Source organism: Haliotis asinina, chromosome 15, assembly GCF_037392515.1.
Source record: "Haliotis asinina isolate JCU_RB_2024 chromosome 15, JCU_Hal_asi_v2, whole genome shotgun sequence".
Taxonomy (NCBI): Eukaryota; Metazoa; Mollusca; class Gastropoda; order Lepetellida; family Haliotidae; genus Haliotis; species Haliotis asinina.
The window spans coordinates 10,064,647-10,092,097 of record NC_090294.1 but is presented as its reverse complement, the minus strand read 5'-3'; the positions used below and the strand labels follow the sequence as shown (position 1 = coordinate 10,092,097).

At 41.5% G+C, this 27,451-nt stretch overlaps 1 protein-coding gene across 1 annotated transcript; it reads left to right on the top strand.

The window, feature by feature from the left end:
* Positions 1–455: 455 nt before the first annotated feature.
* Positions 456–25,278, top strand: LOC137265196 (protein SFI1 homolog). The gene is made up of 30 exons (XM_067800537.1): positions 456–803; positions 1,590–1,799; positions 2,188–2,259; positions 2,915–3,025; positions 3,463–3,557; positions 5,740–5,857; positions 6,060–6,162; positions 6,491–6,647; positions 7,647–7,808; positions 8,421–8,491; positions 8,782–8,874; positions 10,006–10,103; positions 10,687–10,753; positions 11,268–11,398; positions 11,791–11,872; positions 12,240–12,332; positions 12,532–12,617; positions 13,342–13,417; positions 15,147–15,319; positions 16,183–16,285; positions 16,534–16,630; positions 17,280–17,440; positions 20,000–20,149; positions 20,755–20,931; positions 21,621–21,958; positions 22,129–22,230; positions 22,564–23,033; positions 23,658–24,030; positions 24,281–24,386; positions 24,895–25,278. The coding sequence occupies exons 1-30, from the start codon at positions 556–558 to the stop codon at positions 25,006–25,008; spliced, it is 4,437 nt and encodes a 1,478-aa protein (XP_067656638.1). The 5' UTR covers positions 456–555; the 3' UTR covers positions 25,009–25,278.
* Positions 25,279–27,451: the final 2,173 nt, after the last annotated feature.

Genomic DNA, 27,451 nt, shown 5'->3' with positions numbered 1-27,451 from the left:
TTGATTGAGATCGGTCTCGTGTAAAACTTCACGTTTAAACAAAACATCAGTCTCATAGATCTGTAAATGTAGGAGAACTGCATAAATGGACAGGTTCTTTCTTCTCTGGTGATGTGAGGTTCTGAATTTTAAAGTCATTGCCCTGAAAGTTTATTAAGTGACCATTGAAACTCAGGTGAAAATGAAAGTGTACAAATCCCAGGTTAAACAAAACCGTCCTACATTCCAAATCTTAACAAAGCTCGCTTTCTGAAATTCTAGATTACAAACACTGTTATGTCTAGATTATCTCAATAAACGCCCACAACATTTACTTTTAAGATATAGACACCACATCTGTCAATGGCTTTTGAACACACGCCGTGTCTGGGCATTACCTCCCCTAGTAATGAACCAGATTGAAAAGTCGTTTATCCAGCCGATACTGTTTACTACTTCATTTACAGTTGACGTTTAATCGAGGTTTGTTTGGAACATGGCGGTACGCGAGCCTAGTCTTGCCCCATGGTTACATTTCTTTGGACCAATTCATGAAATTTGAAATACTACCGTGTTATGGATAGACGTGATTTTAAGAAAGTTGCGAGCGAAAACGGACTATCAAATGCAGTGATGAAAGCAGAACAATACTCTGCACAAGGTCAAAATGCCGACCGCGTCCAGGCGAAACGGGCAATTTTGCAAGAACTTGGCGCAGATCTATCAATACGTGCGGAGAGAATGCGATTAAAGACACGAATTCTGAGCGATGGCTCTACAAGACATGACAACGGTGCCCTGGAAGGTGAAACCAATACAGAAACGTATGCAATATTTATTTTTTTCGCAAAAGTTAACATGATTCATGAATCGATACGTATCACGATAACCATGTCACTGTTCAGTACGTATCACGATACTTTTTTTTGCGACAATATTTTAGTTTAGTTACAGTTAGTTAGATTTTGAACTTTGATATTTCACAGAACGGAAGAAATTCTGTCCCTAGGTGCTTGAAAAAAAAATCATTCATAATTTTCATAACACCAAAAATGATACAATAGTTATTGCAAAATGTACTTGATACATAAACATATTTAAATCGATACTTTCAAAACTATATATCCATACAAGTTTGACTATCGATAACTGTATCATCTTAGAAAAAGAATTGATCATTTTGATGTATCATGGTATCCCTAATGATAAGCTACATTCAACAGCCCATGTAATTTTGACACCTCTGTGAAGCTGGGAAGTGGAATGACAGATTAAATGGGAGCATTTTAAGGATTTGATTTTAAATCTAAATTGGACATTCTGTTCCATTTTTACAGATCTCATTTGATTGGCTTTGTCAATATTCTGTTCTGAACTGAAGAAAACAAAATGTTCCAAACATTTGCCTCATTATTTCAATAATGTCGGTTTCTGATAAAGTGTGAGAAAATATTTGGTGTAGTTTGTGATGCAATTAAATGAGTGTGTACCTAACTCTTCATTCAAAGATCCTCTGAAAATGTTCTACACATACAGATTCAGACTTGCAGACACAAGAGTTCGACTTTGACTGATAAACTAGTGATGCAGAAATATAACTATGTGGTCAGTTACAGACCTACACCGGTGGTACCAGGAGTCCAGGGTCTCAGGGGTGTGGTCAACAGTCCGACAAGGATTCCTGTGTCGCAAGCCAGGCAGAGAAGGCGAGAGAAGGAGAGAAGCATGAACAAGCAGCTCAAATCCAACATCAACATACAGAACTACAGGCCTGATTATATGTGGAACCGAGGAGGACGTGTGAAAGAACTGAGAATAAGGTATTGGATTACCCTGTTTAATTCATGATGGGGGCTTCTGGACATTGACCCCACAGACCTTGCGACATGTGTGATTTGACACCTGGCCATATCACACTAAGAAATATTGAAAGATGGTTCCTCAGAGTTATTTTTATCATGCCTTGTGTATGGGGATGAAACAACAATTGGTATATCTGAGAAGGGTATCTAGGTTACATTAAGAATGGTGCCTCATGGTGTTAGCACCTTAAAAACACCACTAATCAAAACCAGTGCAATCAGCCAGACAAACAAGAGCAAGCATACAAACACAATCATTTAGAACACAAAATTTCACTCCACCCCTATGATGGTGTAGAAAAATGTAGTCAAATATACAGAGCCAATATTCACCTTTTTTTTTCAGATGCATTGCAAGAAAGTTCCTACATTTGTGGATTAAAAATGTATTTGGAAGAGTAACTCTCTTCAAAGCAAGGTGAGTAGCAATAGGAACTTGAACAAGGAGCATGTAGACTAATTGCAAATGTGTAAGTATTCAAACTTCTCTATGCTTACTCAGCCCAGTCAAAAGGAACAGCAATTCCCTATGCTGAGATGCAGCTCTTTGGCTTGTCAAAAGCCATGATTATGGGTTCAAATCTTGGTTCATCCTTATTATTTTTCTAAGTCGACATACCAAAGTTTCATGGAACTGGTAAACATCACTTCAGGCTTCCCTCTCATGTTAAGCTGACAAGTCATGATATGTTTGAAATACTGATTATAATGGTACCTAGCTCACTCTAACATCATGGTACAGGTACCTGAATGTTTTTTTGAAGAGGATGTCAGTTGAAGGGATGAAGGCCTCATTTTAAGAAATTTGATGAGTGGTACTATTCAAATATTGATTCCAAATAAGGTTTGTCTTTGATCTCTGAATTTTGACTAGCCAAATAAGATAAACTCTAGTGTAGAACTCTTTCTTTTTGTTATAACATGTAAGATAATTTCTTTCCTTTATTATAAGTGGAAGTGATGTAAATACTCATATTTTAGGAAGCATCAAAATGTGAAAACAATATTTTAAGTATGATAAATGAGTCAGCACTCAAAGGGCTGAATATGAAATGAAGACTGCAATGTTCCAGAACCCATTTTAACAATCGCCTGTTGAAGATGATGTTTGGCGTGTGGTACGACATGTGGTGGGAACTGAGGAAGGAATGGAGACTGCAGGTTCGGGCAGAGTGTCATCATAGGTACCTCACTTCATATAGACTTACATACACACAACACTACCTTGCAATATATCTTCTATCAATGTTGGAAAATAAAAATAAAGGCTTGAAACTATTATGGTACTTGGATTCCACCAATGTGTAACTACAGTTAAGGCATATATTTGCAGTGATTGTACCCATTCTACTTTGGTTTCTTTTCCGTTTCCATGTTGTTGCCAGTGAAGGAGTTTCATGCATAGTTAGACAGACTTTTAATTGGCTTTGATGTCTGTACTTGGCTATTGGTGTTGGAAATTGGGGGTCACCAGAGTTGTTTAGGATTATAACTAAATAAGGGATTGTTCTTATGCTTAGGAGGTTTAGGTGGTGTGTGTGATGATGCTTTTTATGGAGACGCATGTACAATGTGATTGACCCCACTAACATATGTACAAAGAAAGTGCCCTCTTCCTCAGGTATGTGCTTTGGAGCCACAGTTTTCAAGCCTGGAAGTACTTTGTGCAGATCCAAAGAGTGAAGAAAGCCAAGTTCTTCAGAGCACAGAGACATTGTGAGTAGAACAAAGCTAGGATTAGTTTTATCTTGTTAAAAAGTTGCCCATGTCAGAGTAATCATGTTAAAGGTATTGGGTAGTATTGTATTGGTATTTTTAAAAAATGCTTTTAAGAGATTTGTATCCCTTTACAGTCATAAACTGAGAAAAGATGACGCTATTGATGGGAATAAAGTTGATTAAGATGAGATGGATGAGGATGACCATGATGATGTGATAATGTTGATGTTTGGGGTGAAGATGAAATGGGGATGATTATGATGATGATGATGGTGAGGATGATGATGATGGTGGTGGTGGTGATGATGATGATGATGGTGGTGGTGGTGATTATGATGGTGGTGGGGGTGATGATGATGATGATGGTGGTGGTGGTGATGATGATGATGATGGTGGTGGTGGTGATTATGATGATGGTGGTGAGGATGATTATGATGGTGGTGGGGGTGATTATGATGATGGTGGTGAGGATGATTATGATGATGGTGGTGAGGATGATGATGATGGTGGTGGGAGTGATTATGATGATGCTGGTGGGGGTGATTATGATGATGGTGGTGGGGGTGATTATTATGATGGTGGTGAGGATGATTATGATGATGGTGGTGAGGATGATTATGATGGTGGTGGGGGTGATTATGATGGTGGTGGGGGTGATTATGATGGTGGTGGGGGTGATTATGATGATGGTGGTGGGGGTGATTATGATGATGGTGGTGAGGATGATGATGGTGAGGATGATTATGATGGTGGTGGGGGTGATTATGATGATGGTGGTGAGGATGATTATGATGATGGTGGTGAGGATGATGATGATGGTGAGGATGATTATGATGGTGGTGGGGGTGATTATGATGATGGTGGTGAGGATGATTATGATGGTGGTGGGGGTGATTATGATGATGGTGGTGAGGATGATTATGATGATGGTGGTGAGGATGATGATGATGGTGAGGATGATTATGATGGTGGTGGGGGTGATTATGATGATGGTGGTGAGGATGATGATGATGGTGGTGGGGGTGATTATGATGATGGTGGTGAGGATGATTATGATGATGGTGGTGAGGATGATGATGATGGTGAGGATGATTATGATGGTGGTGGGGGTGATTATGATGATGGTGGTGAGGATGATTATGATGGTGGTGGGGGTGATTATGATGATGGTGGTGAGGATGATTATGATGATGGTGGTGAGGATGATGATGGTGAGGATGATTATGATGGTGGTGGGGGTGATTATGATGACGGTGGTGAGGATGATTATGATGATGGTGGTGAGGATGATGATGATGGTGAGGATGATTATGATGGTGGTGGGGGTGATTATGATGATGGTGGTGAGGATGATTATGATGATGGTGGTGAGGATGATGATGATGGTGAGGATGATTATGATGGTGGTGGGGGTGATTATGATGATGGTGGTGAGGATGATGATGATGGTGAGGATGATTATGATGGTGGTGGGGGTGATTATGATGATGGTGGTGAGGATGATGATGATGGTGAGGATGATTATGATGGTGGTGGGGGTGATTATGATGATGGTGGTGAGGATGATGATGATGGTGAGGATGATTATGATGGTGGTGGGGGTGATTATGATGATGGTGGTGAGGATGATGATGATGGTGGTGGGGGTGATTATGATGATGGTGATGAGGATGATGATGATGATGGTGGTGGGGATGATTATAATGCTCATAATTCAAGGAAGAGATGAATGAGAAAAGATGATGATGGGAGTGAGTTTAGGTTTACGCTGCGTTTAGCAGTATTCCAGTAATATCACAACAAGGAACACCAGAAATGTGCTTCACATATAGTACCTATGGAGGGAATCAAATCTGTGCCCTCGGTGGGGGCTAGTGGATGCTTAAACCACTAGAACACCCCATTATGACTATATTGATGGCCAAAGATGAAGATAAAGATGAGATGGACAAGATGATGAGGATAATGACAATCATGATGATGAGATAATAATTTTAATGATGGTGATGAATATGTGACGGGGATGATGATGGTGGTGGTGGTGGTGATGGTTCAGGATGAGATGATGATGATGTTGACTGAGGTGATGAAGATGACGTAGATGGTGATGTTCGTGATTGTGATGATGATTTTGATGTTGAGAAAAGTGGTGGCTTAGGTAGAAATGATGACGTTGCAGATGTGCTTCATCGGGAGAGCCAGGTGATGCGCTGCTGGGTGCAGTATGTACGTCAGAGAAGGGAGGTCAAGCAAGTGCAGGAGCAGGCTAGCAACTTCCGGAGGGGCTGTCAATTAAGGTCAAGGATTACATATCATTGTGTATTATTATCTGATTTATTACTTACCTCTGAATATTTGTAACATTTTTATAAGAAATAAGACTGCTTCAGGTTGACAAAACATTATCATGTTGAAAACAGCAAAGCATGCTCTGTGGGACTTTCATGTCATCATCCATGTTGGAGATAGATGTAATCATCCTCTTGTGTTTGTGTACAGGTGGGCATGGCGGCAATGGCAGGTCCAGATAAATCTATCACGCGAGAGACACGAAATGGATTCCATTGCTCTCCAGTTCTGGGCATACAGGATACAAGCTCAGGTAAAGACTGTGTCCAAACTCCATGTCTTTGTAGGTTGATATAAATTCAGAGTGGGGAAGGGTGTCACATTTGTCTGAGGTGCCACAAGTCACAGTGCAGAGTTATGTCCCTTGAGTGCACCAGAAACTTGAGATTGTAGATTGGAACCTGAGTTGTTCTTGTGTCTAGGTTTGTTTGCATCATGCTCATGCTTGTTGGTTTCACTTAAGTGGTAACCGCCTAATTCATTTTGTGGTAACACTGTAATGGTAAGACTGTAACACTGTAATGGTAACACTGTACTGTAATGGTAACACTGTAACACTGTAATGGTAACACTTGTTACAGCATTGGCTGTTGTGGCACGAGGCGTTCCAGAAGCGACAGTTGGACAAGCAGAAAGTCCTCCATGCATATCGGCACCAGAACTCTGTCCTTGCAACTCGCTGCCTCCATGCCTGGATCTTGTACTACAGGACAAGGATGGAGAAAAAGAAACATTATGGTGAGCAGGATTTGAAATAAGTGCAAGTCCTGGATGTTGTACTTCACGACTACAGGATAGAGGAGGAACTAGGACTCCAGATAATATTTATACATGAGGAGTACCTACGCCTTATATTTTTTCAACATAAGAGTACAGGGAAAAGTTAGAGCACTGAATGGAATTTAATGGCTTGTAAGTAAGCTCGTGTTTTGTTTCATAGATGAACCACAACATTACTTGCTAGTCTTCTGTAAACAGGTCAATAAACAATAAAGCAATACATTTTCAGGTAAATACCTCCGTAAATGATTCTAAGACCATACACCATTGCTGTGGTGCATATCTGCTACTTTTTCTGATCTTTTTCCTACCGTATCATGCATTTGTTTTATCCGTGCATACGCTGATAGTGTGCTTATCTGGAGCCCTGGAAAACAGTTGTAATCATGTTTTTGTTCGTGTATGACTAAATGTCTGCATAACATTGTGGATCCTTGGACTGGTATTTCTGATTGCTAATGCATTTCATCACCCATATTGTCTCACAGAAGAGACTTTTACCTTTAATGAAACTGCTTCATCTTCATGAGGCATGGGCGTTACCTGATCATAAAGGAATGATGGAGAGTAATTTTTTGCAGTGGCACCATCGTACACATGATTATACTGGATATGAGCAGCTGACAAACTAGAAGGCCATTTTAATCTGTCATCTCACTATTTTACAAGTGTAACACTGACGTTTCCCATCACAAAGTCCTTAGAAATGCGATGTGTACCTACAGTTAGGGAAACCCTTGTATCAAAACACACTGATTTTCCTGATGCAGTTGATATCTTTACTGGAATGCAGTGTGGTTTTCCTGTAGAACCCAATAGCAGATCAGTTGCATTACCTGCATGACACATTTCAGGTTGGTAGTTGAACTCACATTACTTCCATGGTGTATTAATTTCATGATTTATCATATTCACGTTGTAGGAAAAATCATCAATATTAGTACACTTCTATTTCAGCATACGCTGCGAAGTTGTACCAGACGGTCCTGAAGTCTCGCTACCTGCATCAGTGGCATCAGCATCTGGCTCTGCGTCAGTCCTTGGCCAGGCATCAGGACCACATACAGCACCTGGCATACAGGTTCACGCTGCGCAGATACATGCAGCACTGGAAACAGTGTATCCTTGTCGCATGTAGCTGGTGGGAATGTTGAATATACACACTACACTGTTCAAAGTAACAGGTCCTGGGTCCTGGGTCCGGGGTCCGGTTTTCAGATGTGTTGCCGACCAGTGGAAATTCACAGGACGCATAGAATAAGATTAAACACACATTGAGGATTTAATACTTCTTATGACTAGCATTGAAATTATTAATGAATGTAAAATTTGATATGATAACTCCAGTCAAAGTCATTTTGAAATATACAGGCAGACACTGGGCCTGGTGGGTTGGAGACATCCATCTGACTGGTGACTCTGCTGGATTTGTCAGAGGGTCCGAATCTATTTATGAATACTGCACATTGTCCTGTTGTTTACATACATAACGGTCAACAAATTGAGGCAGGGTAAATGATGGTTATTTCTTGTGTCAGTCCATATGCCTTTGTCCCCAACATGGGTACAATCGGTTGTTGTGAGATCAGTGAAATTCAGTCCCGTAGTCTTGAATGACTCCCCATTTTCCAATACTTCCGAAATGAACCATTTGGGTTTATGTAATCTTTCAAGCCCTGCCATTCCAAATGATTCTGTCATCTCACTTCAATATCCCTTGACCTGTGTCAGATGTGTATGGGTGTCGAGCAGCCAGGAAGAAAGCGAAGGTAGCTGACCAACACTACAGACACCACTTGCTGGTCAGTTCGACTATGCTATCAGCTAAATTAGAGACAATCTAAGTGAATTACTGTGGCAGAGGCAGTTCTAAGTCTCAGCTGCTTGTCCTGGTTGTGTAGTAGTGTAGACATTTACTTTTGATGCTGTTTTATTCTTCTCGTGCCTGTTATTTCTGCTGCCTGTGCTGTGATATAGCTGGAATATTGCTCAGACCATACACACTGACATTCTACTGTTTGTCTGACAAAAGCACTGCCTGTGACAATTCATGTAGTGTTAATTAAAGAATATATTGTGTGACATGTTCCAGGTTGTTGGTGTGAGTGCATTCCGGCTGTATGGTGTACAGCAGAGGCTCCAGGCCATGCGACAACGAATGGCTGAACACCTCCATCACAGACAGGTAACAACATCTAAATTGGTAGACACAGCTGCGGTAAACAAGATGGGGTATGTGATAGGGTTAGGCAGATGGGATAGGGGAGAACGGTATGGGAGAGGCAGGTGGGATAGGGGAGAAGGGTAGGCAGGTTGGGTAGTTGAGAGTTGTAGGCAGGTGTTATAGGGGAGAGGGGTAGGCAGGTGTTATAGGGGAGAGGGGTAGGCAGGTGGGATAGGGGAGAGGGTTAGGGGTAGGCAGGTGGGATAGGGGAGAGGGGTAGGCAGGTAGGGTAGTTGAGAGGTGTAGGCAGGTGGGATAGGGGAGAGGGGTAGGAAGGTGGGATAAGGGAGAGGGGTAGGCAGGTAGGGTAGTTGAGAGGTGTAGGCAGGTGGAATAGGGGAAGGTTAGGCAGGTGGGATAGGGGAGGGGTAGGCAAGGTAGGGTTAAAGTTAGGCAGCTCGGTTGGGTGTGAGTGGTAGACAGGTAGGGTAGTTGAGAGGGGTAGAAAAGTGGGATAGGGGTGAGGGGTAGGTAGATGGGATAGGGGTGAGGGGTAGGCAGGTGGGATAGGGAAGATGGGTGAGTAGGTAGATGCACAGGCCGTCGTGTCATTGTTAGGATTAAAGATGTTTTTAAAAAAGAATCTGAAAATTTTGACCCCAACTTGAAACGCTTTACAGTACAATATATCTAGATAAGGCCAGACACTTCAGTGTACCCCAGCCGCCTGCTGATCGTTATGCTACCATCGCATGTAATCGATTAAAACTTCATCCAAACGTAATCATTGGTGACTGGCCTATCGATCACCACTCATAAGACATACCACTTTTTAATTGTTATTTCTACAAGTCGATTGAAAGCTGATTTTGACTGTCAACTAATCGATCTTGACACAAATGGGAGGGGGTTGGGATGAGTGAGTGCAGATGGGGTAGGAATGAGGGGTAGGTAGGGGTGTTTGAGGGTTCCAGCTACCGTTAACATTTACAAATACAGCTGGCTGTAGACAGGGATGATCAGTGGTAGGATGGAGGTCAAGGTAACATTCTGTTCATGGACAGATACAAAGATAATGGGTCTACCAGTGGAATATGTAAAGTACTCCCAGGAGAGATTGGTAGTGTCTGTAGCCTAGGTGTTGTGCTCCAGGTGATGAGGAGGGTGTGGAGTCGATGGCTGATGCAGTGTGAAACACACGAAGAATTGAAAATGATGCCTCACACACAGAAAGCCAGGAAGCATTACAGGTAGGGAGATACATAATGTATCATTGTATGTGACATGACCAGTACTTGAAGCAGCTGTCCACACCTTTATATGTCAGGATCCTAGTTTCTCTGTGAGCATGATCACAAATATGTCAGCACCATATGCTTCACATGTGTTTCACCAAAGTAGTTAATGTATTTTTTGCTATTTTGGAGTGTAACTTAGATATGGATAAAACCTTAAGGGAAAATTTGAAATAAATGTGATTCAAATACACAAAAAAAATATTTAAAAATAATTTCTTGCATATGGGTATCATTACTTCCCCAAGTGAGATACCAGGACAGACAAACTGGTCCTTGGTACATGTCTCATTGTCTTGATTTTGATGCTGTACAATCTTGACAATGTGGATTGTCATTGTACTATTCTCAGTTATAATGAGTTGTACAGCTAATAATATCTCCACTCTTACTCAAAGTGCATGACATGACATGCATTACGTTGGACAGATTAAAGCACAAACACTACAGACATCATTATCTGATTTGCTAACCAAGTATCTGTGATGTGACTGTAAGACAACTGTTTAACTGCGTGAGTTCCTGTTCCTTGCTGTAGCTGTGTGTTGCTGGGAAAGAGTCTCCAGGCCCTTCAGAACTACGCTCACTGGCGACACCACAGGAAGGTCAGTCAAGGAAGACAACTTTGTACCACATGTTTCATCATGACATGAACTTTTCAAAATTAGTGACATTTTAGTATTTAAAAGTCTGTTTAATGAATTATGTCTTGAGAGTAATGTTGTGTTAACATTGTGTCAGTAATGTGACCCCAAGGATGTTCCAGGTTAGAGTAGGCCCTTGCAACCAAAGATTGTCGTGTGAGGTGACTATCCGGACATCATGGTCAGACATACTGATTGGTTGACTGCATGCAATAAATCTCACTAGCTTTGATCAATGTTTACAATATCACCTCGTGGATTATACTCCATGTCCAAATGATTACAATTGCAGTATACTGCCCAAAATGGTTGCCAGATGCGCTTGTTTCATGGCTGTCTGTTGTAGGATGGTTGAAGGGGATGAGGAGAAATTAACCTACCTACTGTAATGACAGATGATCATGTATAGCTGTGACAGTCAGGATTAATGAAATAGTCGTTACATGATCTTCTCATGTGAGTTTGTGTTTGACAGAGCCAGTACAGTCGAGCTGATGCCCACTTCTACCTCCATGTCATGCCCCAGTGTGTGTTCAGGATGAGAGTCTTTGTACAGATGGAGAAAAATAACCGTGAAAATCAAGAGAAGGCTGTCCAGTTCAGACGGTAGGGTAGTGAAGCATAATGAGTTCAGACAGTATGGTAGTTCAAGTGCTAGAAGTCAGATGGTAGGGTTAGTGAGTTCAGATGACAAGAGTTACATGGTAGAGCAGAGAGTTCAGACAGTAGGGTATTGTGTACAGATGGTAGGGTAGCGATTTCAGATCGCTGAGTTTGCTTCGTAGTGTTTACATGGTAAGGTCGGGAGTTCTAACAGGAGGATAATGAGTTCAGACAGTGGGTTAGTGAGTTCTGATAGAAAGGTCATGAGTGCAGATAGGCTGAGGATAGTCCTTGTATCAAGATGCAATTGATAGGTTTGTTAATATCATTGAGATCAACAATTTGATTGTTGGTAACATTAGGAAACTATAGCAGTATTGCCATGGTGATTCCAGGGAGAGTTTGGCAGTGAGGTTCTTCACACAGTGGCAGAAGGCACTGGAGAACAGCCGGGAGCATCGCATGCTTGAAAGAATGGTAGGTCAGCCTGCAGGTACATTATGAAATGTCCAAGTGAATGCCAAGTTACAATTCTGTTGAAAGAGAGTAAAAGATAAGTGTCTAAATGCATACATGGCCGTTGGCTTGTCCAAAGGGTTTGTTGGTATTTGGGTTCATTTGGCTGTAAAATATTATATTTGTTAGTAACAGGTACAGATGTGATACTTATAGATTTCTCATTTGTACACAAGCCCCTAGGCATACTGGAGAAGACTGACAGCAGGTTTTGAGGAAAAATCTTTTCATCCACTGTGTACTGCCTTTTCATAGGATCATCATTAATTTGATGATGTCACTGAGTAAATGTTTATATTTAAATCTCCATTCCTGATGTGTATTTCAGGCAATTCTTCATGATGAGGACAACACATGTCAGAGGTTTTTCCGCATGTGGCGAGGACGCACAGTGGACAGACTGGAGGAGAATCAGAAAACAGTGAGTTCCCTCAGCAAGTGTCCACCCAAAATACTCTCTACTTTCAGGTGTTACAGGGATGACGGAGTCATTCAGGTGCACTTTGATGTACAGTGCTGTATCTCAGGTCGTCACTTGTGGTTGCTTTGTGATTGCTTGATGGTGTAAAACATATAGCTGAAGAAGAATAAACATGTAGTTTACATCTTTTTTCATACAGGAATTAGCTGGGCAGCACTACTGTATCTCACTTTGTGTTCGGCATCTCAGGGCATGGAAGAGGCATATAGATGACCTGAAACACAGGTGAGATACGACATTTAACAATCACAGGGCATAAAAATGGCTATAGATGACCTCTAATAATGATAAGATATGACACATAATATCTAAGGCTAGGGAGAGGGATATGGTGACCTGGTACAAACATGAGATATGACACATATTTTCTCAGGGTCTGAAAGAGTCATATATTTGAGCTGAGACATAGGTGAGATGTACTACAGAACATCTCAGAGCTTGGAAGGGGTGTGTTGACAGGCTGAAAGTTTATAACATCAACATTTTTTAACTGGTTTTGATATATCCATTTCTTGGAAGGGACTGTGCATTCAGAAGGAAGTGTGGTTGCAAATTGTATTTTTGTTGCCACATTAAGGACATTCAGGAATCAAATCCTGATGGACAGATACTACTGATGCATATGAGAGTGGGTGGGGTAGCCTAGTGATTAAAGTATTTGCTCATCAGAGTCTGATTCCCCACATGGGTACAGTGTGTGAAGCCTATTTCTGTTGTCCCCTGCCGTGATATTACTGGAACATTTTTGAAAGCAATTCTCTCTCTCTCTCTCTCTCTTTCTGACTCGTGCACGTATGCACACATGCAGGCACGCACACACCCACGTGTGTGTTATTGTGTTTGACAAATGCTGATAGCCACCCCTAATTAATACATAGCATGCAGTTGTGTGGAACTGATACCTGTGTCCAGTCACAACCTTTGGTGACCTTCCTGCATGTTGTTACAGTGAGATGAACGAGGTGAAGGCTGTGAGACATGATTATCTGGCTGTCATGAAGAAGTGCTTTACCAAGTGGAAATCAGTAAGTTGGTTCTGTCATTGATATTAAGGCTGAAATATGTGTCAATATGATGTATATTAATGTGAAACTCTGTCACATTAAAGCAGAAACATCCTGTCATCAAATACAGTGATGAGATGTTTGAGTCTAGGCCTAGTTTTTAGTCCTTTGTATCATTTTAGATAGCAGTAGCTTGGAGACTCTGATACATGCTGTGTATAGTTCTACCGGCATACTTTACTATTTCTGTAACAATAAAATTCCAGGTTAGAAGTGATCTTCGGCTGTCCATGCTTGTTGTAAGAGGCAGTCAATGCAATTGGGTGGTTAGACTCAGTTGATACATGGGCAGTGGGGTAGCCTAGTGGTTAAAGCGTTTGCTCATCAGAGCCGAAGACCCGGGTTCGATTCCCCACATGGGTACAATGTGTGAGGCCCATTTTCTGGTGTCCCCCGCCGTGATATTGCTGGAATATTGCTAAAAGCGGCGTAAAGCCAAAAACTCACTCAATCACTCACTCAGTTGATACGTGTCATTGTATCCCAGTTGTGTAGATCTACGCTCATGATGTCAGTCACTGGATTGTCAGGTCCATGTTTGGTCATTTACTGACTGACCTCATGATGTTATATAGCTTGGAAATTCCTGTATGTGGCATCAGACAACAAACATATAAACAAGATCCTGCTCATGTCTACATGCACTATATATTTAAAGGAATGATTATGCAAGACATGACAATATTACATTTCTGAGGTTGATATTTGAAATTCTTTTTGTTTTGAACTATTAAAATACTATTTAAGAAATTCCATGACATTTGACTGGTTGACCAAGTAATTGTGTTTATGTTGATGTTTCACTTCAAAAACAAAGTGGGATAGCCTAGTGGTTAAAGTGTTTGCTCATCACACCGAAGTCCCAGGTTCGATTCCCCACATTGGTACAATGTGTGATGCCCATTTTTGGTGTCCCCTCCAACTGTGATATTGACGGAATATTACTAAATGCAAAATAAAAGTAAACTCCCTCTCTCATTCACTCGAAAACAGATTGCTATTTTTTGAATGGATGACGAAAAAGTTTCCTTGGCATGTGTTGTTATTGAGATGATTGTGATCACTACTGATTACCTGTAGTTTTCTGCAGTTTCTATGATTAAAAAGTGGTCGGTGAAGAGATTGTTGTTGATACATTCATAAGCCAACCCCCTTCTACAGACTGCTTGTTTTGGTCCTCAAAATTCAGCTTATCTGTGGTAATATATGGTACAAGAATTTCAGGGTGATGGGGTACCCAGGTTAATGAAGCATCTGCTCATCACTGAAAACCTGGGCTTGAATCCCCTCACCGGCAAATTTTGGTGAACCCTACTTTGTTATTGTCGGAGTATTGCTAAAAGTGGTATAAAACCTTACTCACTCCAAGAATTGTTTCATGGAGATGTAAACAGACCTCAATGTGCAAACTTTGCAATAAAATAATACATGTGGGCACATACAAGTAGTGTTGTAGACATATGTCTATCTTAACCTTGTGCTGACTATGATTCAGTGCTCTCTGCATCACATATGCTTTGAACTATTTGGGTATTCAACCCAATGGGAACTCAGATGGTTTTATACAATTTTCTGATTTAGTTCATGAATGAACATGGTACTTTCAAGGCTTGTATTAGTTGGATACATCTGTCATGTAACATTGAAAGACCGAATGAAGAATCATGGCTTATTTGTTTTTCTATTCCAGTACAATATGCATCGGAAGGAAAAGCATTGTCTCAAACTGAAAGCATCCTCCCACCTGAAGGCAAAACTGTTTAAGATGACTATTGCACACTGGAAGTCGTATGTTGACCAGATGAAGAAGGTCAACGTCATTGCTGATAAATGCTATCAACAGAAATGTGTTGAACATTTGAGGTAGGTTACAGACTTTCCATGGGGTTAATGAATGGATTTGACTGAAATGTTTCTTTACAGATCTGTTTGCTATGTATAGGAGAAAACACGCCTCTGAGGTTTTGGTAGACAATGGAAAACCGGAGGGGGAGTTTAATCTTGAAAGATATTTTTCAATTGATTTCATACACACATGTATCATTTGAATGTTGATGTTCATATAAAGTTAGGAAAAGTAAACCCTGGGAAGCGGTCTTACTAACGAAAATTAAAACCTGTCCCTCCAAAACAAAAACCTCAAATGCAGTTATTCTGGGAAAACAAGAGATGACCTAATATATAGTGAGAAGTACCTTTTAGGTTTTTATGACTGATGAGTCATCAATGATGTTGATCACATGATTGCTTGTTACTACATGCCTACAATATAAACATTGCAGAATGTCTGGTCTGCGGATGTGCTTGAGTGACTTTATACAATGACCAGTGATCGTAACCAGTGATAATTACATTTGACTTGAGATACCTGTAATTAGTGCTCATGGTCAGACTGAAATGTGTCAATTTTTAAACTTATCTTATCTCACGTTATACATCTCTCTTCTTCACTTCGACCATGTGTGGAAACGTGCTGTCAGCTAAGTTGAATCAAATCTTCCTGGCCTCTGACCACCCGACCTCTGCTCCTGCCATAGACACCTGCCAATCATCTTGCTCGTGCAGCTGTCTCAGCCGATTATGTGACGACTTGTACTTGTCATTCTCATTTTGGAGCTACCCGTAATCTGTGAAGTGGGGCAAGTTGGGTGGGCCTTCATTGCGTGAGATAGGATAGGTGCCCTTCACCTCACTAACCATGAATATACTACAATATTTGTGTTTAGGTGGGCATTTTGCCTGTGGCAGGAGAATGCCAGTCTTCAAGTGGCAGAGAGACATCGAGAGAGCCAGGCCAGTGTCCATCACAACAGATACCTGTTGGTGAAGGTGAGGTCATGTGACGGTCAAATAATCAGAATACCAGGAACCTCTCCAAAAGTTTGCTTCATTACTAGTAGTTCCTAACTAAGTTGTTTATTTATTCTTAATAACTTTGTGAAAAAATTTGCTGTTTCTTATGAAATTGAAATTTGATTTGACATATGTGAAATATAGATTTCATGGTTGGGAAACCAGGAATGACAAGAGCACATGCTGTGACCTTGGCATGTACATGAATTAGCTGCATGTTGCAGGTTATGAGGATATGGCACAGATTTGCTGCCATCCATGCATACAAGAAGTCTGAGACCAGACACCTAGAGGAAGATGCCAAGACAGAGCTCAATAAAAGTGAGAAGCATGGATTCAACTGACAGTCATTGCAGGATAAGGATAGAGGGGAATTAATTCCCATTTCAAGACATATCACATACTACCTATTGGAAGGTCACAGTATTTTGTGCAGCAATGTATTTCAAACTGAAATGTTGAGACATTTGGAATTAGAGTGTTTAGTGCTTTGATCTTGTCTAGTTTGTATTATCATCGCCTTGATGTTCCACAGGTATAATTGAAGACATTTATGTAGGGCCTTGAGATTTATGGATAAAATATATAGTGAATGTTTTATTGCAACACTCTGATTATAATTAGCAATATATGCATTTCTAGTTTGATTTCAGGGTATGTAAGAAATGGATTAATTACACAACAGATAAAATAATGTACCATTAAGCAGTTTGTAAGGTTAATAGTAACTGTCAGACATGGCTGTAGTTACCTGTACGTCTATGTAACATAAGTAAACACAGCTAACATCCTAAACATTACTAAACATGTGCTAAACATGTGTTACCTCGGGCATGTAAGTTGGGTTTGGTAATCTTTTGGTCATTTCATAGGAATCAAATATAGAATCAGTGATTTTTCAGAGATGCCTAGTATTTCTAGTGGCTCCTGTGTTTGGTTACCGCTCAGCATCTGTGTTTTTGTCTGCTAGGTAAGCTGCAGAGGTACTTGCGGCGATGGTGTGATGCCAGGGATGCTGCTGTCATTGCCAGACTCCGGTGGCAGCAGGCTGTGGAACATCACCAACACAGTGTGATGAAGGCTGTTGTCTCAGAGTGGAAGGAACACACCAGGCTGAACATCAGGAAAACTGTAAGTGTTAGGTTAGGTTAGGTAGTGGAGCATGCCTCTGGCGTCGTGGCCCTTGCATGTACCCTCTCGTTTCTCCTCTTGATTATATTGATGAATTGAGCCCATTCATTATTTCTGTTTTCAAGGGCTTCTTTAAGATTGTTGTTGGCTGTTGACCTGATTTCATCATATTCGGGGCATCTGAATAAGATGTGCTCAAGATCTTCCTCTTCTTGATTACAAAATGTGCAAATGGGGTCAGTTGCCAGATGATATTTGGCTAGATAGCTCTGACAGGGAAAGTGGTTCAGTCGGATTCTAGAGATGGTAACTTGATCCGTTCTTTTGATATTTTTGTAGAAAATTCTGTTGGGTTTTTCCTGCAGTTCAAAGAACTTTCGACCTTTGCTGTTATTGAGCCAGATATTTGACCATTTATCACTAGAGGTTTCCTTCACTCTGCATTTCAAACTAGGAAGAGATGACATAGGTTTTAGCAGAGGGCCACACTCAGATGCTTGCTTGGCAAGTTCGTCAGCCTTTTCGTTCCCAATAATCCCTACATGGCTTGGGATCCATTGTAGGCAGATGACAGTTTTCAGGGTTTGTAGCAGACTGTTGATGGCTTTGGTTTGATGGTAGTACTCAGTAGGTTTGTATGACAACAGAGTGTGCAGGGATGATAAAGAGTCAGTCAGGATGGTGTAAGGACCGGAGTTGGAAAGATCTTTAATTTCCAGCAAGGCTCTTTCTATTGCTGTAAGTTCTGCACTGAGGATTGAGCAGGGGGTGAGTGGAATGATGACACTACTCTCATCGTCTTGGAGATATATGCCTGCCCCAGCTTTTCCATTGTTTGGATCCAGGGAGCCGTCAGTGTAGATCTTTCTGTATTCTGAATATTTAGTCTGGATTAACTCCAAGGCTAACATCTTCAACTTGACTGGGTTTTCTGACTTATTGGCTTGTTCTGGAATTGATGTTACTATGGTTGGAGGTTTCCATTGCCATGGTGGTATATCATTCATGATTGCTGTTGGAGAGAAGTTGGGGTCTGACCTAGAAGGGAGATAGATGTTTCTTTCCTTGAGTAGCCTGCTGGATCTTGCATAGAAGGAGTTCTTTGCTTTGTTTTTCTTGAGATGCCCTGGAGAATCTTTTGGAAGGAAGTGATTTTTAATCCTTCTGTTCAGGATAACTGATTCCGAATGGATCTGAAGTGGAGGGATGTTTGCTTCTATCTCAAGTGACCCAACTGGCGTGGTTTTCAGAGCACCGACTATGAGACAGAGAGCACAATTTTGTAAGGTTGAAAGTCTTTTCATTCTCGTTGGGCAGCATGATGACCAGATTTCCATGGCATATGACATCTTACTCCTGATATATGTCAGATAGAATGTTCTTAGGGTGGTAAAATCGGCCCCCCAAGCTTTTGATGAAATGACCTTCATGAGGTTCAGCCTCTTTAGACAGTCATGATGTAACCGGTCAATATGGGCATTCCATGTGAGTTTAGGGTCGAGTGTTAGCCCTAGTATTTTCGGATTTTTGTTGTAGCCTATTGACCGACCAGAGATTTGTATACCAAGTTTGTCAAGTGGCAACACATGTTTTCGTTTTCTGGTGATGACTGTGTATTCTGTCTTTTCTTGGGATATCTTTAATTTCCACTTGGTTGCCCAATTGTTTATTGTTTCCATACATTCATTGGCATGCGTCACAATGTGGTTGAGATCTTTGTGAGTGATATATATGGAGCCATCATCAGCATATGTGACTTGTCCCAGTGGCTTTGGGACTGTAAGTGTTGCTGGGTGTGTGTTTTTGTGTGTCTGCATGCATGTGTATCTTCTTGTCTATCTGCATGTTTCTGTGTCTGTGTGTAAGTGATGTTTTAGTAAGAATGTGTGAAGTAGAGATTGATCAATGACAGCTGATGCTGCTATATTGGCATCCTGTTATATAAATTGCAGAAGTACGATGTGACAAAACACTGACTAATATGTACTATTAGTACAGTTATTCATGTCAGATTTCTAACAAACTCCCCAGAGATGACACAAATTTATATCTGATGAACTTCTTTATTTTAACGGTGGTGATGTGAAGAATCGATAAGAATCTATACCGAAATGAATGACATTCAAACAGACTTCCCCACAACTTCCCACAGATTTAACAGACCAAAGGTATAGGAAAAAAGGGGTAGAGACCGGGGTAGGCGAGGTGGGGCTGTGGTGCTAGCACAAGGTGACTAGTTTTCATCCAGGTTGGACTCATCAGACAAAGTAGCTAGCAATGACTGAGTGTATATGTTCTATTTGGACTCGGAGGTGGTGGATGGTGGTCCGAGGGTGGGACTGGTGGTGTGGCCAGTCGGTCAGCTCAAGGCAAACCCTGAGCGGGAGACCACCACTAAACCCTGTTGCTCACCGGAGTTGAAGTGGATCTTTGAGCTCCACACGTTCAACCCGCAAGGGCTGAATGACAAAATTGTTGGTAGAAATTCACCCCGTTTTTCTCTACTAGACTAAAGGTATATGAGTTACTTGGGCTCAGTCTACCTCTTCCTTCCCTCAGCTTCTCCGTAGACAGAGTACCTGGTTTCTGAATGTCCGTCTGACAGCCAAGTCATTCCTGCTGTGGAGGGAGAGGATGTCGGAGTCCGAGGACATGAAGCAGAAAACAGACCTTGCTCTGTGGCACTGGTGCCTTGTGCTTCTCAAGAAGGTAGGTATATGGCTGTACAAGGGGTTGCGTATCTTGACAGTTTCTGCTGTCATGTATCCCACAAACTGGATGTCTTGTTTAAAATGGTGACTTTTAGATCAGTGTCTGTTGCTTATTATTACACAGTTTATGGATGTTCCAGGTTAGGTCTGGTCACAACCACAGGAGTTAAAAAATGCCATTGCCCAATGTCCAGGAAAATTCAGTTTTCATTTCAGGCAATGAAATAATGGTATCTTACTTGTCCATGGGCTGTTAGATCATTTCTGCTTATGGTTTCAAACTACAAATAGAAAAAGATTTCATTTCAAGTCTGCTCAAAATGTATCATCCAAACAAGGATGGTATAGTTCATGGTACAGCTCCAGATTAGGGCTGCTCACAACCAACCTCAATCCAAATGGATTGGATGGCCAGGTCCTGCGGCATCATTGATGGCATGTCATTCTACACAGACACCATGAATCATTGCTCACAATATCAGTCAGTGGATTGAGTGGTCCAGATGTGCTAAATTATAGGCTGTTTTCATATGAAATATTGCAGTATGCAGCGTTAAACAGATCTTATTTAACTAATGATGACTACTACCTTCCTGTGTGTAGAGCATGGTGTCGTGGTACGTGTACAGTCAGGAGAGACGTAGGAAGAAGCAAAGGGTTGCAGAGGCACTGGAGGGGAGACGACTACGTCTGCTACGTAGCGGTGCTGCGCAGTGGCTGCGAGTCTCAAATGACCTGGCAGGAATGAGAGCCAAGTTTGCAGCACAACAGCAAGCTAAGGTAGGGTCAGCTGATACACGAGCAGCATAATATCATTTTCAGTAGTTACTAGTTGTTGTTTGGATCACAAATTCACATCACTTGAAAAGTTGAGAGTTGTTATAGCATTTGATTATCTCAAGTAATACTGAGGATAAGGACTTCGTATACAAGTATTAAGAAACAATTACTGAGAAAGTGTAGTCTCAAATCATCTCGTGTTTCTTTATCATACTTACACAACATGTTAGGGCTGCCTCTTGCAAGACAGACTCGTGAAGGGCCAAGGTTGAATAGGTCTTCAGCAACCCATGCTTGCCATAAGAGGCGACTAACGGGATCGAGTGGTCAGACTCACTGACTTGGTTGACACATGTCATCGATTCCCAGTTGATGCCCTTGTTGTTCATCAGTGGATTGTCTGGTCCAGACTCAATTATTTACAGACCACCGCCATGTAACTGGAAAATTGCTGAGTGCAGTGTTAAACTAAACTCACTCACCCACTCACTCACTCACTCTTGCAAATCAGAAGATGATAAAGGACAAGAAGTAGCCTTGAGACATGTTTTTGCAATCCATGAGATTCTTTGGTACAGTTGAGTAAATGACAATAACATACCAATACATCAGAAAATGTTAGGAAAGTAGAAACTGTTTCCAGTGCTGTGTCAAACTGTCTGTTGTAATTGAAGTATTGCTTGTTTCAGAGTGTATTTGACACCTTCCAAGTAGTACAAAAGTTTGCATTACACTGGAAATACATGACAGCTCGTAGACGGGAAGTGAGGGGTGGTCCTCTGCCTCCTCGACCACAACCCCCTTGTCAAACCCACCAACCTCAACCCCCTGACCAGCATTCCTCTATACAGACAAGCTTCCCACAACACCCTTCAGACCTCCATTCCTACCCCTTGCACCTCAATCCCCTACCCCCAAAGGCATTAGTACCCCACCCTCAGAGAACAGGTGCCCCTCTACCACACCTGACACAGACCATATCCCCATGTAGAGTCCATCATAGACAGGAGACAGGACAAGGTGATGGGTGAGTAAAACTGCCACTATTTACAGATTTTTTAGGCAGTCTGTCAAAGATTTATGATCAGATGTGTTTCAGTTATGGAAAGGATATTTGTGAAGTTGTTCAAAATGGGGTAATGCTGTAGTCAAGTCAGGTCTTCATCTGTGGATTCAGATATACGGTTTGTTGTGTAGGCCTGCACCAATATCGCGGAGAGAGAGAGCTCGACCAAGACAACCTGCATTCCTCATCGAGTCCCTGAAGAGAGCAGGACTGTATGCTTCAGTGTATGAAATGTAAGTATTGCTCATACATAGCTTTCAGTGTGACATATGTAAGCTAAAATAATGAATGTCATTACTGAGGCTTCCACAAGCCACTGTTGAATGTTTTTTTTCATGTAATATTTTAATGTCAATATTTTTTATTACTTATGAATAGCTTTGATATAAAAGAATTTGAGTTGAAGTTTTATTAGACCACAGAATTGCAAGCAGAGTATGGTTTGTTTTGTCTTATTTTCAGCTTCTTTTTCAATTTTAAGAATAGTCAGCTGTCACATGCATGCCATTTGTGTATGGCTGTGTCGTCATACCTTTTATCATGGTTACAAGTACATCTGTCTCTAGGTCTGATGAAGCTGGGCAGGGAGAACCATCTGCTGTATCAGCCCCTCACCACCTCTATACACCCCAGCTGCCGATGTCTAATACCTCAAATGTGCCAAACCTGGCAGTGTTTGGTGAAGACACTTTGCCACCACACAACACAGTGCTGCCCCAGGACAAGATGCCTAGCCTGGGTCAACACTCACACAGTCCAAGAGTAGTGCCAGAGATGCAACGTCATGGAAACAACCCCAGGATAGTGTTGGAGATGCAAGGTCAAGGGCACAGTCCCAGAGTAGTATCAAAGAGGCAGAGCCGCAGCCCCATAGAGATGCACCAGAGGGAGGTCCAGCAACACAGCCGAAGTGTGGGGCTCCATGATCAGGGCCCACACCATAACCTTCACCTTTCCAGCACATCTGATGGAGAATTTGCTCCTCCTGCCAACTTTGTGTCTCCTTCATGCAGTACACAAAGGTCACAGCCATCAGGTAGGTCATGCCACTATGTTACTCTGCACTGTTCGGTAGCACAATGTACCCTGGGTATGTTCTGTATGAATCGGTCATGTTTAGCTAACCTGGAATTCCTGAACTTACAATGTTGATGGAAATAGATGATCCAAACATTGGCATCTCTGAAGAGTGCTCCTCCTATCATTTCTCCCCATATGACATTCTGATACATATCTAAATCCTGTGCAGATCAGGGGTGTGTTCAGAATTGTGAGCGCCCACGAGTGTTCGTCCGCGACCATGTTTAATAGAAGAAAAAACATTCAAATCATTATTATTAGTCAGCATCCACCTGACGAATGGACAAGGAATAGCCAAGAAACATTGTCTAAAGAATAAAGAAGTTGACATCCGTAACATTTTGTCTTAGATATGTTTAATGTCATTTGTCACCACTCGCCCCTTTCCGTAACCTCCAACAAGAAGATGAAAAGTTATTCGGCTTTTACTGGAGTTGGCTTAATGTAACCAAGCACTTACGTCCGTTCAGGACCCATGCGATCGATCACGGGAGTCAATCATGCGGGCATTCGAGGTTCTGAACACGCCTCAGGTTAAATTCAGAACACTCTCTATGATTGACTGATTTTCTCCTGCCAGGTAACCCTCTCCTGTATTCCTCCCCAAAAGCCGAGGCCATCAGGCACCATGAGCACTACACAGACCAATCAGGAAGGACAGAGAGGAACATCATCAGCGGCAATCTTGATGACCTAGCTCCTGGTAGAACCATGCTCCTCACCCCAGATGATTTCATTAAGAAGTCGGACAGGCCGGAAGAGTTCCAAGCCAGGAATGGGGACAGAGTGTCATTTGACTCCTCACAGCAGACGGGGACTAATATGTACCTTGACTTCTCCACTGTTAGAGATGTAAAACAGTCAGAGGTCAAGATCAGTCTATCTCCAGCAGAGGAGATTATTCAGATCCGTGATCAGTTGAAATCTTTTGATGAGATGAAGAAGAGACTAAGGTTGGTATTAAGATAACTCATGCAAGTCATGTAATGTCCTGTTCAACAGAACTACAGGCTCTTAATAATGGTCACTACTGGACTGAATAAAGGGTATTCATGTTGATGGGTGTAATCATACCCCATGTTGATGTTGATTTTGATGATATTGTTCATTCCTACATAAAGCTTACACATACTTTGAGACCACTTCTTGCAATGTGACCGGACACCAAGACATCTTTCTCATCTCCTCCATCATGTTTTCCAGGAGGCTGACAAAGCAACACCGACAGCTGGCTGGCTTGTTGACAGACCAGGATGTTGGAGATGAAACTGATGAAGATGTGATCAATGCAAGACGTGAGCTACAGGTGGTAAGTCACCTTTACCATTAACGGGACAGAACAGATGGTGCAACTTGAGGGAGGGAGTTTAGATAACTGACACAGTGGACAGTTATGCCAGTTATGTGACTTAAGGTGTGTAGTTGACTCTACTGGGTTTTCTTAGATAAACTTGTACTGAATAGACAGTTTTTCTGTATTGTTGAGTGAGTGGGTTTAGTTTTATATGCTTTTAGCAATAATCCATCAATATCATGGCGGGGACACCAGAAATGGGCTTCACACATTGTATCCCTGTGGGGAATCGAACCCGGGTTTTCGGTGTGACCAGCCAATGCTAACCACTTGAGTACCTCACTGTTCTGTATGGTTGAACTTGAATTAATTAGACATGATGTTTGTAAAAACATTGATTTCACAGGGAATAGTCTTGAAAGGTTGTTGCCACTGTGAGACCTGGTCATTTGCTGCAGGTGGCCTTTGTATATCACATGTGGCAGGTGCCATGTGAATGTCATGTAAATATCATGTGTTGTAGCTGTCATGTGAGATGGAGGAACTGAGAGTGGCAGTGGACAGGCAGAAGGGAGCGTGTCAACAGCTGATTGCGAGAGCCAAACAGTTGGTGGAACAGCTAGACAACAGTTCATAGCTAGTCACCTGTGACTAGCTTGACTCTCGGACACAAGAGCAAAGCGCAGATTGAACTCTCCATAGCTATAAGAAATGCCACATCTAAGTAAAATACCCACATTGTCTTGTGTCCTGGTGACATTCCACTGACAAAGGTAGTAACCAGAATGTACATTATTTGGTCTTCCATATACAGTAAACACTGCATAGGGCAGTGCTATTAATGTGACCATATTTGTATATTGATTCTTTGTAGATACTTGTACATCAATAAACATATAAACCACAATGTGAAGCCTCTGATGCATCTCTCTGAACTTTCATTTGAGAATATTCCTTTCAAACCCTTCATTAGTCTGCATTGCTGATTCTGGCTAAGGAAGCTGCTTTATCCACTATGCTGTTTTGGACAGTTGGAAAGGATCATGTCCTGGGTGAACTGAACTGAACTGAACTATGAACTATGAACTGACCTAAACTGACCTGTACTGACCGTTACTGCACTGTACTCTACACCCAGGGTATCATACAACTCTTCCAGCCTACCAGGCACACCATGTTAATGTGGCTTTCCCATCCTTACGAGGTACCCATTCACAGCTGGTCACAGTACTTTGTCCATGTTTACTGCACATTGCCGTACCCATAACAGGTGTTTGCACGTGTTCATGTGGCCACCATCTGGTCATCAACCAACGGATTCGTGGGTACTTGTAAGTGCACAGGGGTGTGTACTGCACACCAGGGTTTGTGACAACACTGAAAGAATCTGCAGACAAAGTTGTCTCCAAGGTTTGTTGTCAGTTACAGGTTTTCCTGTTTTGAACATTAACAGACTGCTAAAATTCCTCTAGACAATATATAGTAGCTGGAATACGTTGCCTGTATCCAGATGCTTTGAGCACACACAAGTGTATGGAATCTAGCAGTATATTAAACTACATAATTATGATGATATCTAGTCTCAGAAATTAACATAGTTCTACAGAAAAATGTTCCTAAATTATAATCATAAAATATCATGAAAAGGAGTCCAGAGAGTTTCTTCATTTAAAACTGGTAACATAGACTTGCATTGACATTACTAGATATACACTGTATTTGTGGGCCTGTCTGACAGACTTTGACAACTAATGATTTAGCAAGTTCACTCTCTCACTGATACACTTGTAAATGTGGGGCAGTGGGAACACAAAAGGGTATGGCTTACTCATTTCAATTTTTGAGTTCCTTGGAGGGATCTTCTGATTGTAGGTCTGACTGCTTTCCTTCCAAGAGTAATGGAGCATGCTGGGAAATCTGGTTCAGAGCAGAGTCAACCCAACTTTCTCAGCTGTCTTTCAACCATAATGCTTGAGTAATGATCCAATATCTCCACTGTATGATGGTAACTGCTAGAAGGTTCACTGCCAAAGATGTGGTGTCCATCTGTCCTATACATTCTTAGGACACTACTTAGTTTGGCTGCACTGCATCAATAAATATGGTCTCCAGCATCCTTGATAACCCCTGGGTATATGTTCCAATAAAACCCCACTGCCCTGGATGCATCTACAGCTGGGACCAATAATTTTATTACCTCCCTTTGCTGGCTCCGCATTCTCACAGTACCCATTCATAAGCCGCCGTTATAACTAGCATTAAAAAAAATATGGAGGTTGCAGCTGTGAAGGTTTGTACACAATGTGACACACATTTTGGGTACATCAAACAGGCAAATTGACAGGTCTGAAACTTTATAAAAATATATGCAAGAACTCCTTGTACCTCTTTCAGAGTTGCTCTGCATGATTTATGTTGCCATGTTTAACTGGTCAGATAATTTAACAAGCAACAGTGATTTGAGATTGGTACACTCAACTTCTCAGCGTAGACACCTGAATGGATAAAAAGCCAGCCAAGGGAGGTAATAAATTTAAGATTCATCCTGGGTACATAGTGTAGAGTTACTGGAACGTATACCTTGGAGATAGCAATGTAGTCTGAGACCCGTCTTCGATATGTTTGGTATAGTGGCAAAGGAACTTATGATCTAAAATGAATGGGACTTCAGTCTCTGAGTCTTTCCATCCAATACATGATAATGCTGGCTGCAGTATGGAGTAAGCAGCTAAAACGTGGTTCAGCTACATTAAGCAAAAGTCATCAGAAGATGACATATCCCCATGGCCCCCACATGTTAGAAAGGACAAATCATCTGACAGTTACTTATTGTGTTTTTAGACCATGTCTGAATCGTTTCCATGGAAATCATGAAAAATAAAAATGACATATATCTGTCAGTAGCAAATGGCACCATTTCAAGATCTGTCTCATATATCTGCCAAGATCTGTGGAAAAATATCAAATGGTTTTTGAGTTATGAAGCCTATACCTCCCTTTTGAGACTAAGTAAAAAATTGTTTCCATGGAAACTCAAAGTGATAAATCGCAAAAAATCTGTAAATAGCAAAAGGCACCAC

What these genes read in the sequence shown, in the direction of transcription:
- LOC137265196 (XM_067800537.1), top strand. Translation starts at nt 556, where the DNA reads ATGGATAGACGTGATTTTAAGAAAGTTGCGAGCGAAAACGGACTATCA. An exon ending in CGGAGGGGCTGTCAATTAAG is followed by an intron (nt 5,858 to 6,059) that starts GTCAAGGATTAC and finishes GTTTGTGTACAG; the next exon opens with GTGGGCATGGCGGCAATGGC. An exon ending in ATAGATGACCTGAAACACAG is followed by an intron (nt 12,618 to 13,341) that starts GTGAGATACGAC and finishes ATGTTGTTACAG; the next exon opens with TGAGATGAACGAGGTGAAGG.